The sequence below is a fragment of the Anomalospiza imberbis genome, chromosome 6 (assembly GCF_031753505.1).
Source record: "Anomalospiza imberbis isolate Cuckoo-Finch-1a 21T00152 chromosome 6, ASM3175350v1, whole genome shotgun sequence".
NCBI lineage: Eukaryota > Metazoa > Chordata > Aves > Passeriformes > Viduidae > Anomalospiza > Anomalospiza imberbis.
The window spans coordinates 44,827,449-44,840,959 of NC_089686.1; the positions used below are offsets into that span (position 1 = coordinate 44,827,449).

The 13,511-nt window shown below is 48.7% G+C and overlaps 1 protein-coding gene across 2 annotated transcripts in view; it reads right to left on the reverse strand.

Moving 5' to 3' along the window:
* Nucleotides 1–358: 358 nt before the first annotated feature.
* The window catches only part of LOC137475938 (GTPase HRas), a 40,028-nt gene continuing 26,875 nt past the window's right edge, over nucleotides 359–13,511 (reverse strand). For both annotated transcript variants that reach the window (XM_068193829.1, XM_068193830.1), the window contains exons 2-6: nucleotides 10,646–10,799; nucleotides 5,920–6,098; nucleotides 3,511–3,670; nucleotides 2,685–2,809; nucleotides 359–669 (exon numbers count right to left, since the gene is read on the reverse strand). In XM_068193829.1, coding sequence (XP_068049930.1) covers nucleotides 2,690–2,809; nucleotides 3,511–3,670; nucleotides 5,920–6,098; nucleotides 10,646–10,756 — 570 coding nt within the window. In that variant the 5' untranslated portion in view covers nucleotides 10,757–10,799 and the 3' untranslated portion in view covers nucleotides 359–669; nucleotides 2,685–2,689. The remainder of the gene's footprint in view (nucleotides 670–2,684; nucleotides 2,810–3,510; nucleotides 3,671–5,919; nucleotides 6,099–10,645; nucleotides 10,800–13,511) is intronic.

The following is a 13,511-nucleotide window of genomic DNA, read 5'->3' on the forward strand; positions in this document are numbered from 1 at the left end:
CTTCCAGGCATTGCATCTGGCCATAAATCCCACAAGGACTAGGCTGAAAGCAAAGCACTCAAGGGGTGCCAAGGACAGGTTTGGACTGGCTGCACTCTTCCACCCTACCAAAACTTGGGGCCAGCAGAGTTCCAGGTGGGCTGAGGAGGACATGACAAAGACTTGCTGGAGACAGAAACCAGCTGTCTTGCTGTGAGAGCTTGTGTCTCCCACCTCAATCACCTCCATGATCTACAGCATGACCTTGGTCTGTGGAGAGAAAATCTCAGCACCCTTTCCTCCCCACCATCCCACCAGCGATCCTTCCAGAGCACCAGCAGCAGCAGCCTCTGGAAGGAGGACACAGCCACCAAGGTGATTTGTTGAGACGATCAAATAATAATTTACTGTGATTCAATCTGTGGCTTTGTACAGTTGCCGGGGTGGGAGGAGGCCAAAGGATGAGGGGATGGGGATAAAAAAAAAAAAAAAAAAAAAAAAGTTGGTTGCCGCAGACTTGGGTGAAGTGCAAGATAGTCCTTGGAGGGCCTCATACTCCCCCTGTCCTCTTCGTCCTGCTCCTCTCCCCCCCCAATACTCCTCCTCTGAATCCGTTTGCTTCTTCCTTTGCTTCACCTCTTTCCTTGCACACTGCACAGTGGGAACCTCGCCAAGACACGGTCCAGACAGCTGAAACAGAAGAGGACACTCATGAGCACCCATTCCCTGTCAGAACAAGCGGGGCTGTTTCCAGTACTCACCCCTCACATTTTGGGATGACCCTGTTAGTGCCCACAGAGCAAAGCAAAAGGCTACACAGGTCTTAGAGGTCTGGGCCTGTCTCAGCAAAGCATCTGTACATCTGCTGAAGGGAACAAGTCTTGGAGTCAGTGGAGTGATGGGTGAGCTTTGGGCACCTCACCACATCTTCTGCCTCTTTCTGAACCTCCTTGTGGGAGGGGGCACTGTTTGGCAAGATCTTTCCACCTCCTCCAGGTATGATGGGAACCACAAAATGAGTCCAGGGCAAATGAAGCCAAATTTTGTTGGCCACAACACCCACCCTTCTTCTCCCCAAATTCCAGCATGTCTTTGCCTCACTTCTCCTTTTGTGCCTTGATGTTCCTCCTTCTCTGCTCTTGGGCACTGCAGCTAGATTAAGCTGGGAGGTCTGGTTTCCAGTTTCTGCCTGAGCAGAAAAAGACATAGGCAACTTGCAGGGCATGTTCTCTTAACAGAGAGGAGTGTTTCCAAGTGACCCTTTCCCAGCCCTTCTTGCCCAAGCTGGTGCTGCCACCGGGCTGTGACAAGGATTGGGCTTCTGGCAGTCAGTGTAAAGGAGCAGCTCTGGCTGCCAAGCCCATGCCGTCAGCTGTGAGCCAGAGCAGGAAACAAGCCTTGAGCTCATATCCCCATCCGGAGGAAACGCTCCTGAACATCTGGAGGACACAAACATCTGGAAAATCTCCCTTAGCAATGATAAGTGTGCTGGGCACAGCATTCAGTTCAGCCCCCAGCCAACCTCACACGCCTCATCTGAGAGCGGAGGGGTGGGGTTCTGGGGTGGGTGTTTGCTCATAGGAAGCAAATGTTGCCAGCAGTGTTTTGTTGCGTTTTTTTCCTTGGGAGTAGGGGGCAGGAGGAAGAGCTCTGCTGTGCTCATGGCCTCTAGCTCAAAAAGCATCAGAGGAAACCTGCCGTTCATCTCCACCTTTATGAGACCCAATTAACACCATCTCTGGATACGGTGCACTTCTCTTTAGGACTCCAGCAGTTATTTAAAGGGGTGAAGGGCCAGTCCAGGTGCTTGGGAGAATCCCCAAAAGACATTAAGGGCAATGTTCATGCATGCTTTTGTCCCAGTCCCAGATGACCTTAGAGATAGATCTCCTTGGTGGACTTGTCCCTAGTTACCCCTCTCTAAATTTCTGCCATGAAGGAGTTTGTTACACAGACAGATGTTCCCAGGCCTTTCACTTAAAGCCAGCTAGCACATGCAGGGACAATAATATGAACTCTCCCTGACTGCTATCCAGCAGTGTTTTAAATAAACTCATAATTAAAAAAAAAAAAAAAGAAAAGAAAAAGAAAAACAGGCAAGTGAACATAAACAATCTGAAAAACACTGTTTCTGGCTCCAGCACACACAATTTATAAAAGCCAACAGCCCCCTTATGGCTAATTCTCAACATTGCATCAGTTCCAAATATCCCAGGGGATTTATCTAATGGGGAAAACTCTTCTGAGGAACACAGGACTTTTCACAGTGAGACAGGTGTGCTCTAAAGCTTTAAGATGAGGCAATTTATGTGAGTGCATTAGGAGGCAATGCACCCAGCCAGCTCTTCATCTGAACCCTTCTAGATCCAGTCTGGTGAGCATGCAGTGATCTGTACACCTTCAACACTAGCTTAACTCCTCTTTCAGAGTAGCAGTCTGTTGTATAGAATTTTGTTGCGCAAAATGAGGGGGAGAAACAAACGACCCTTTCCTGCCACACATTTCCTCATGGAAGTGGGAATTTTGACTTACCTATGTTTTCACAGAAAAACACTCTATCAATCCAAAAGGTGTTTCATTAAATAATACCTGCTGCTGAAATTGATCCTGTTGCACTTGTTTGTTGGCTAGTGCATCTGCACTCATCTCCTGCCCTGCTTCCAATGTTCCCCCACTGCACCTCATGTCCTTCTTCCACCACTTACCATAGTCACGATACCACACATTTACAGTTCATGCAGCCGGGGCCGCTCTCATCCGGGGGATTCAGCTTGCGCAGCTTATGCTGCCGGATCTCCCGCACCAAGGTGTAGAAGGCATCCTCAACGCCCTGGGGAAAAAGCACGGCTTGAAGCAGCTGCCCACTCTGAGGAGGGACAGTGGAGAGAGGATAGGGCTCTGCTCCCCAGCAAGGTGTCCCTAGCACTCTGCAGATTGCAGAGTTAAAGGTACAGAACCAAGCTGGGAAGACTAACAGGGACTTGAGTGTGGCTCTTAAATAGAGAGCAAGACTGAATGAGCAACCATGAGGATAAGGATCTCTGAAGTCCCTGAGATTCATCAGCTATCAGCAGTCTGAATGAGGTCTACCACCCAAGAGAAAAGCCACCACTAGACCACTGAAGGTGTCAGTTCCATTTCTACCTCTGTGCTCTGGGAGCTCCACATGGTCCTTTCAGCACTGGTATATTCTGCCAAAATAGACCATGGATGAGGTTAACTAAGTGACCTGAGCTTAGCTGACTTGCAGTGACTATGGAGGTTATTCCAGAGCCTTGGAGAAAGCCCTGAGAAGGCATCTTCTCTTCACTGCCGCCACAGCATGATGATGCACTTCTCATGATGGGAGGCTCAAGCCTGGACTGGGAGGGACCATCCTGAGGGAGGGAGCGTTTAGCCCTGAGGAAGCAACTAAGCCCAGCCCTAACACCCATCTGTCTGCAAGGTGGTGCCTCCCTGTTCCTGCCCCTCCAGGGCAGCAATGGAGGAAAGAAAAGAAAAATAGCATTTTGTTTAAAAGTCTCCTCCTACCTGTCTGGTTTTGGCAGACGTTTCTATGTAGGGGATCCCATAGCTCCGGGCCAGGTCCTGCGCTTGCCGGGTCTCCACTGTCCGCGCAGGGAGGTCACATTTATTCCCCACCAGCACCATGGGAACATCATCTGAGTCTTTCACTCTCTTGATCTGCTCCCTGCAAGAGAAGGCAGTGTGAAGAAGTGAAGGAGCAGGTCCAGAACACTCCCCATCAGTTTCTTTGTTAAGATTTGACAGCTACCCCTCATTCATGTTGAATGCCTTGTGTTGAGCTTTCAGTAAAATGTAAATTACTATGGCACACAAGTGAGTAAACAGCAAAACAGGGCACTTCTGGAAATGAAAACCAAACATACTTCTGCTCTTTAAATGCAGCTATTTACAAAACAACTTGAATTATGACTATAATCATATTAACATATGACTATTATCTATATTAAGACATGAGCTTAAAATAGTTTAAGTTAAATAAAAATGAATTCTCAAGCAGTTACCTGTGCTATTTCCAACATTTTAGGTCAAGTAATCTCCCCCAAATGGGGGGAAAAAAATAAATAATCACCTGCAACCAGAATTTGCTGAGCTGATAAAGCGGCTTTTGGCAGCTGTAACATTTTCTGCAGATGCACAGGCAGTATTTGCTCCCTTTCAGTTTAGTTCAGGTCACTCAAAGTTGAGAAACCAACTGGGAACTAAAAAAGCTGTAATGCTCACTTCTTCATTCCAACATTGGATCTAAAACTAGGTGGGCGAGGATGAGATCTATCACTTCTAAAAATCTTGAAGGCCATTACGACCACAAAAAGTCCATTCAGTTCCCTTCTGATAGATAATAACTTCCTTTGTTTAATAAATCATTTAACTTCAGATGCAAAACAGCTTTTTTTTTTTGCTCATGGGTCCAGAACATTTAACATGGTTTTAATTTAACAAATAAAAGATTTAAAATGCCAATTTCTGCATTTTAATTGACTGCAAATCTCCATCCAAAGGCAGCTGGACATTCACACACAAAAGAATCAATCATCTTTTTCTAATGTAGTAGAACATAAAAATGAAGTGTGACTATATGCATGATATGCCATAAAGCCATTTAAATGTTCTGTGTAACATCCTGATCAGCAAATGCAAGTACTAAATTTAGTGCACAGGCTACACTTAGCTGAAAAGAGATACCTCCAAATGGTTACTAACCAGGGAGAGCCAGCAGTTCTCTGGGGAATATTCTTTTGAAAGTGCAAACACAAAGAGCACAGGCTAAAGGAGATGAAAGCTAGTGATTTACATAATGATGGATTGAAATCAAGCCATCCTTCAAGCAATTCACAGGCACCAGCCCTAGCACAAGGATGAATGCTGCTCAGTCTCTCAGGTGCTTTAGGAAAATCCCATCCGTTGTCCTTTGGTTCAGCTAAAAGAAGCCAAATTAGTGCACCTGTGCAGCTATTACACTGATCAGCCTTTTGATGAGACTGAAACATCTCAGCAGCTCCAAGCAGCACCTCTGACTATGGAGCAAGGAAGGGATGTGCCTGTCCTCAGAACAACAGGATTACTGGGACCCTGGTTTATGATGAGGGACTGGGATACACAGTCCCTTGTGGGCAGTGACTGAGCAAGGCAGAGCCATCTCCTGCATCCTCTGCCTGCCATCGCAGCCAAGGCTCAGAAAAAGGCACAAGCAGAGTGATCCCTCCCTAAAGTAGCATTGGGGTAAACAGGGAAGATTCCTGCTGTGTTTACATCACCCCCTTGACTCTTCAGCTCTGCAGGGGTGACATCAACTGAGAGGAGAACTGGGATGGGTACTGGGACGGCATCCCTGCTTTGTCACCACTTCCCCATACATCTGCTTGGGCAAATCACCTCACTGGAACCCTGACTCCCCTTCTGCTCCATCTTTGCCCTGGTCAAAACCAAGCTCCAGTGGGGCAGGAGTCTCTCCACACATGTGTGCAGTTGGAAGATCACAGCCTGGTCATGACAGTGGACAGCAAGGCAAGAAGGTCTCCCTGTCCTTCCCAGCCTCCTCTCCCAGCTCTTGGGCCAGCAGAAGTCGCTGAGATTGACTAATCACTAACAAAGCAATTACACTAATTAGGGAGGGAAGGGATGGGGGTCATACAGGATCAGCTCTCTCTTTAGTCACCATAAACACTTAAACATTACATTACCAGGTCCCCAAAGGCCACAAGCAATCCCTTGGAAGGGTTTTATTGGAGTCACTGACATTAGCCTTCTGCTCTGTCTCTTCCCTGGGGAATGGCCACTTGAGCTAATTGTCTTTGCTGGCAGTCTGTGTTTCCACCACGGGGCCTGATCTGAAAGGGTGGGCAGGAGAGTGCAGCAGCAAGGCCTCCCCTTTGCACAGGGTAAGAGGGAAATGGCCCTTCCCAGGATACTGACCTGTACTGGTGAATATCTTCAAAGGACTTGGTGTTGTTGATGGCAAAGACACACAGGAATCCCTCCCCCGTTCTCATGTACTGGTCTCTCATGGCACTGTACTCCTCCTGCCCTGCAGTGTCCAAGATGTCTAACAAACAGGTCTCTCCATCGATGACTACTTGCTTTCTGTAGGAATCCTGCAGGCCAGGAGAGGGAAGGAAAGGAGGATGCATTAATGGGGGGGCTTGGATCTGGCTAAACAAAGGGATGTAGCGAGTGCATCCCTGGGCAGATGCCAGGTCATTCTCTGCCTGTGTTCAGCTTCCATTAAAGAGACAACTCAATCTCTTTCAAAAATGGGAGGGAAAGGAAAAATAATAAAATAAAATAAAATAAAAAAACCCACAGGAAAAAGGAGGCAGCTATGCAGGTTTCTCCTTGTCTGTCAGAACCACAGAGAAGACAGCTCTCAGCTTGCTCTCCCCATTCCCAGCCCTGCCTCTGGCAGACCAGGTGCAGCTTCATCTCTATCACGCCACATAGCCCTCAACAAGTATTTCCTAAGCATTGTTTAGTCTCAGCTCTAATTCCTCCTGCTGGATGAGGAAGGACACGCTGGAAAGGAGCTCTGGCCAGCCAGGGCTTCCAGTCACTGTCATCTGCAGGCCTGGAAGGTGTTTAAGATAACCTGGAAATCCAGTGCCTCCAATGCATCTCAAATCAGGCACCAGAGGCAATACTGCCATCAGTAAGGTTTCACACTGGGTTTGATGGTAAACCTCTTCTTTAAACATGAGAAAAAAATAAAATCACACTGTGAACAGGGTGTTTCCCACAACCAGTCTGTGCCCAGAGGGCTCCATAAGAGGTAAGAACTATCCAGGCAGGCCCTTTGAAGTCGGGGGTTTTCCTTGCAGCAAAGGCAATCACAACTTGTCATAGATGTGAGAAGGTCTGGAAACCACCCAGAGCATCCCACAAAAGGTTTCATTTTCACAGCAGGCTCCTCAAAGCTCTGCTCCTCCCCACTATGCTTCTCCCTGTGCTCAGTCTCCTCAGCAGCAGTGCTGTGGGGTAGCCCTGCATGGAGGACATCCCTCATCCCTCTCCAGCATCCATCCCCTGTGGACAGCCGTCAGCAAGAGAAGGAAGCCAAAATGAAAGGTATGAAAAAGTTACAAGTCAGCAGTACAACCACACAGTGCTTTGCAGCCACTCACAGAGGCTATGGCTGCAGTTTAAAATTAATTCAAATGTCGGCTGCTCTTCCAACGACCACAACAATGTTATCAGATGAGCTTGCAGGTCTGCAGACAAACAGCTGACACAGCAAAGGGCACCAACAGGACCAGCAGCAGCACAGAAAGGGAATGGGGCCAACATGGCCTCTATCCTTTGGTTCATTACAACATCATCATTTGCTGGGGCTAATTAAAGTCTTTCCTCACCTTGCAGAGAGGGCTGTGAAATTGTGAAATCAGAGATGAGATCTGCTCTGCCACGACCTTCGCAGCTGTGCCTTCCCAAAAAGTGGACTGCTGACCCATCGAGAGTAATGGAGTGAAAGGCTGGCTTTCAGCCAACTGCTCTGAAGGCAACTGGCAAGCTGCCCTGCAGGAATGTGCTCCCATTTCTAATCAATAACGTATCTGGAGCCTCCTGTGTGCAAGGGGACCTGAGTGCCTTCTATGCCCCACAAAGCATGCTCCCACCTCTGCACCTTGGCTTGGGACAGAGGACCAGCCTCTCAGCACACATGTTCACAGTTAATTGCCAAGTCCTCAGTTCCAGGACGTTTCACCAGCACCCAGCATGCTGACAGAGAAGAGATCCCACACCTCAGCTCAGGTCATCAAACAGGCTACCCATAAGGCCAGCCAGCTGGCTTACAAGGCAGAGACATAAAACAATCTTGCAGAGGATGCTTTGCAAAGGACAAACTCTCCCCGTCAATGCTTTGTGTATAGCTTTGTTCAATCTCCCCCACCCCAGGAAGCTCAGGATGGCAGCTCAGCTGTCCCTGCCACACAACCAGGTGACATGGCTGCCACTAGCCCACACCAGCACGCTGCAGCCTCGGCACTCCTCTGTAGACCTGCATGTCCCACCCCACCCTGAGGAGAGGGGAATGCAGCCAGACCCAGCTGTGAAGTGCCAGGCAGCAGACACAACATCTCTTTGGGGTTCAGACTCAAGATCCCAGGTAGATGCTGGGAGCATTCCAGCTGTGCTAGGGGACCAGGCCAAGAGGCCCATTTGCTAAGCACTACAGTCAGGATATGACCAGAAGTTTGGGAAGCCCATTTACTAGCTAGCTGCTAAGAGCTGGAAGATGAACTGAAGAATTTCTCAACACAGTGAAACTCTTTCTTCCATCCTTGCTTATTCACCATGGGACAATGCCAGTGGCATACTTTTCCTTGCTGCCTTGGCCCTCCTGTTCCCAAAACAAAGGTCCTAAGGTGTCTTGGCAGCCCAAGAGTTGGCCTGTGAGAGTGTGCTGTAGTGGGGTGGACAGTGTTGAGTTACAGAGCCAAACGTTTGGTGAATCAGAAGGTAGGAGGGGAGCAGATACCCAGTCAGGGTCTCTACCCCAGACAGGGGACAAACCTCCACACCTCCTGCTCTGGGGAACATCTTCTCAGTGCACCCCAATCTGCTTGCACCCCACTTTGCAGCACAGCCTGTGCTCAATCCATGTGGGCAGCGGCCAATGCCTTTGCTCCATGCACGTATCATCTTTTTCCCCCTCTTTTATCCTGCTCATTTCAGCATTGCTGTGCTGCTTGTTAGCTGGCTGAACAGTCATCGTCAGCTCCTGGGCATGATCCAAAGCAGCTTAGTCACAGGAAGGTGGTTTGTTGGTCACATTTGGATGGCTGGCAGGTAGCTCTCAGTCTCTTAAATCCCCATAAAATGAAGCATAATTAAAAGGAATCACCCTGAAATGAATCAGTAGTTGGCTGGGGTCGCAGGGAAAGCAGGGTATAACCAAGGGAGCTGCAAAGGCATTGGGGCTGGTGGTACCCGCAGGTGGAAAAGTACCAGGGGTGAGAGGGCTGAGGAGCAGCTTTTGGAAGAGAAGAAGAACAGAATGGGGCTGGAGTGAACAGTGGGGTAGAGATCAGGCGTCTCCCAGAGCACTGCAGAAGTGCGTAGGGTGAAGAGGGTGTGCTGGGAAATGCCATGCAAGGTTTACATTCCCTGCTGCCTGTTTACATGGAGAAAATTCCCTGCAGGGTACGTACAGGGAGCAGGCAGCTGGAGACAAAAACCACAGGATGCCAAAACCCAACACATCACTGTGTAAGAGTTGCCTCTGCCCACCTAAGGTCCAAGAGAGGATGCATCCTTGCAGATGTCTCCTCAGGGAAGATGCTCTCCATGAACACTCTTTTAGCAAAAACAACCTGGAATGGGTTTCTGAGAAAAGTAGACAATACTACTGGGGACAACCAAATGAGGGGAGAGGAGCTGGGGACAAAGGCAATTGCATCCATAAACATGGAGACTCAGGAGCCCTAAATTAAATTTCAGTCTATGCCATGGACGTTCTAGGTGACCTTGGCCAAATGATGTAATAGCACGTGCTTTTTAAGTGCTTTCTCTCCTTCCCGTCTGTAGGATTGTGAGACTATTTCTGCCCTTCTACCAAGCCTTGTCTTGTTTGTTTATGTAAGTTGTAAGCTCTTCAGGGTGGGGACTACACATACAACACCTACCAGAATAGATTTCTCATCCCAGCTGGGGCCTTTAGCCATTATGATAATAACTGCAGCAACCACAGCTGTATTTATACACATCTGGTAGAGAATCCTTTAGGACTGCAGACAGGGAGGTTTTTGTCCAGGAAGCATAACAGAGCTGCAATTTGCCTTCCCAGGGTGGACTTTATTCCTTATGCAGAGCAGTGGCTACTGCCTACATCCCACCCAACAAAGGTGTTAATCATGCAGAGGCTAATTAGCACATCCCTAACAATGGTGAAAGCAGATGGAGAATGGAATATATTTTTGAAAAATTAAAGAAAATAATAACAGCACAATTGATATGGAAGACTGAATCCCCCTCTTCCCCCATACAGCCTGTGAGGACCACAGGGTCCCTGCCTGCTTCTTCAGGCAGGGTCCTGAGCTAGACAGGTCAGTGCTGCCATCCACACCGACTGAGACACACACATCAACCTTTAACTCCTTGTGAAGAAGCAGAGGCAGCACTCTGGGAGCCACAGCAGTTCAGCTGCTCAGCATGTCTTGCTCAAACTGCAAGACATACATAATACAACCAAGCTCTGATAAAACCCATTTCATCAGTAAAGCTCAAAACATCCTGCAGAAAAAGTCAATACATTTACTCTGATTTCACGGGAGGAGAAATGGAAGCACAGGCACAAAATGGCTCTTCAATTCTAAACCTTTAATCCCTCCCTACATTCTCATCTCATCAGAAAGGAAGACTTTTGTGTTGCCTCTCAGCCCCTGCTCTGCTCTGCCTGTCTCTGCTGCCTCCCATGTCACCTCTCTTCAGCAGACACCACTACCCTTCTGCAGGAGGTGTTAAGTCAGTCACTGCGACCTCTGAACACAACACATAGTGACTCAGAATAGCTCTGCGAAGCAGAGGACCATCCCTGCTCAAGTTCAGACTTGAGACCAAACTGAGCATGCTCTGCGTTGGAGACTAGGTGGAGAAAAGCAAGAGTAAAACATGCAGACAGACCAATCCCATGCCCAGAGCCACTCACCTCTATCGTGGGGTCATATTCATCAACAAAATGGTTCTGAATGAGTTGTATCGTCAAAGCACTCTTCCCAACACCACCTGCTCCCACCACCACCAGCTTGTATTCGGTCATCTTCCAGCTGACCCCAGCTCAGGACTTCCAGGAGCACCACCACCTGCAAGGACAAACATGGTCACTATACTAAGAGAGGTTGCTTTAAAATGGGCAACATAATCCATCAAACCAAATACAACTCTGTTCATCCTGTGGTCTGTTGCAATCCTTCAGCCTGACCATCTGGATGCAAACTTCACAGGTTCCTTCAGCAAACTTCAAGAGGTAGGAGAGCATTACTGATAAGAAAACAAGAGGTACAGGCTGTGTACATCAACCCCTACATAAAGTAACCAGTTTAATAAGTCTGGTTTTGCAGAAATGTTCAGCACTGTCCCCGATTTACCTTATCTCAAGCTGACAATCTGAAATCTTTAGATAGATTTGAAAGCCTTGGCCAATGAGGCTGGGATATCAATTCCCACAAGAGCAGGGGAGAAGATCCAGCCCTGCCCAAACATGCTGTTATCTCCATGTCTTCACCCTCAAGGCTGTGTCAAACCTCAAACCACACAGTAGGGTTGAGATGGTGGCACATCCACACCCTCTGCCTGTCCTCCAGCTAACGGTGCTAGTATAGTGAGAGGCAGGACTGCAGAAGGGGCATCTCTGCTCCCTGAGCTCAATTTGGCATAGCCAATAGGGGGGAAAGAGATGCTGGCACAAAAGGTGCTGACTGACAATGATGGTTAGGGTCAGGATAAGCAAACCACACTTCTGCAGTACTGAGTACCTCCCATGGCCCTTCAGCAGCAGAAGATTCACATTCCCCCAGCTCCTCCCTTAAATTTCTGCTCCAAGTCTGCTGAGAAAGAGGAACTAACTCAGGAAGATTACAAAACCCCAACGGTTTAAATAGAAATCCACCCTCACTGGACTGCAGGCCCTGCCCACTGAAAGTCACTCCAGGGTCAGATACTTGTTCTCAGACACCATCTGCAAGCTCTGGGGAAGCCATCCAAAATGCAGCAGGTAGCAAGAAGACAAGCTCACAGTTCCCCTTGTAAGACACCCTACAGTGTTCACAGGGATTAGAACCCCCTCCTCCACCCTCCCACCCCAGATAGTTAAATCACTCCACCCTCCTCCCCAGGCTTGCCAGCCCTGCTCCTAAACAGTGGAAGCTGCTACGAACTGTACCAGCAAAGGCTGCTTTAGACCCAGACCACAGCTGATGCATTTGCTAACACAGCAAAGCTCTAATGGCAGGGAAGCCAGAACTTTCTGCCTTCAATCCCCATCTGACTGCAACCCTAAACCACCCAGACAGTTTCATCTCCTTCTTGAGCAGGGAGCAATCAGACATAACCACCTCTTGCCAAAGCCCTTTCTTGAGCTGCTGTCTTGATAGCAGAAAGGCAAACAAAGCTCAAGTCCTTCTCAGCATCCAAAATCCTAAAGAAGGGCAAACTAGGGGGTGCAGAAGAGCAACCAGGTAACAAATATGATGCCAAGCAGGACCTCTGGTTTGCTGTACTGGAGAAGCAGTTAAACACGATGGAAAGGTGGTGATGGTGGGGGAAATGAAGGGCAAATAATGTCATACCCTAGATGCCTACCTGAAAATGACACTGCTTCCTATGAAAGTCCAATGTGCCTCTGTTCTGGCAGCCAGAGAAGAGTTAGAGATTGAAAGCAAGGCTACAGGAGAGAATCTAAGTGATCTCACTAATTGACTGTGCACACACGTTATTCTGCTCCATTAATGCATGCCCTCATGTATATATTGTTCTCACATGCACTCCTTCTCAGGGACAAGAGAGATCCCCACCCCAGGCTTCTCATCTCTCTGGGAAGAGACAGGATGAAAAGGGGACTGAGAAGCAAATGTTGACTGACCATCTCCACCAGCTGTCGGGGAGGGAATCGCTCCTTCAGCAAACAGCTTTTCAGCTGAACACAGAGGGGTCCTGGGGGTCTGAAGAAATGCTGCAACTAGCTCCCACCTTTCATTACAGAGCAGGGAGATCTGCATCCCCCAGCAAAACACATGGACTTTGCTCTGCATGTGAAGATGAAGCAGTTGCCACGAAGATGCTCAAAGAAAATGGCACAACTACCCAGGCCTGTAGGAGTTGCTGAGGCAGTGAGAAAAGCTTTGACTCCCCAAGGGAGGAGAAGACATAACTTCTATAGGAGGAGGTTCTCCCTCAAGAGCACCCCAGTGGAAGGCACTGCCTGCTTCTTTGGAAGACCCTCAGCCCACAAAGCCATAGCAGCTTTATGATCCACACTGCAGCAGGAGGTGGGGGACAAGGTGCTCACCCATGTTAGGTTGAGTGTCTTCCCCTGCTCCCGACCCCTACTGAGTTCCATTGCACAGCAGAGGGGCAGCCACACACCAGCAAGTCCTGCATATCACCACCTTAGCACAGAGTTTTAAGGTCTGGCTCCTCCACAGAAACACAAATCCACATCTTCTTGTCCCCCCCACACCCAAGAGGCAGGGAAAATGAAGGGGGCAAAGGAGCTATTGCTACTCCCCGCTTGTGGCCTGCGCGTGGACAATTTACAGGCAAGAGCTCTGCAGTGGTGGTGTTTGCTCAATGACACCATCCCTCGAAGGTGCTGTCACCTCAGCTCTGCCATCCTCACCCCTGCAGTGGCAGGAGAGATTCTGCAGCTCACAAAGGAGGGCAGGTCCAGCCTACCTGCTCCATAGCATTGCTGTAAAACGTGTCCTAATGCAGAGCAAGAGCATGGGGAATGATGGACAGCTCTGGGCATGACAGCTGCCCCAATTAATGTGGGCTAAAACCAATGCTCGGGGGAG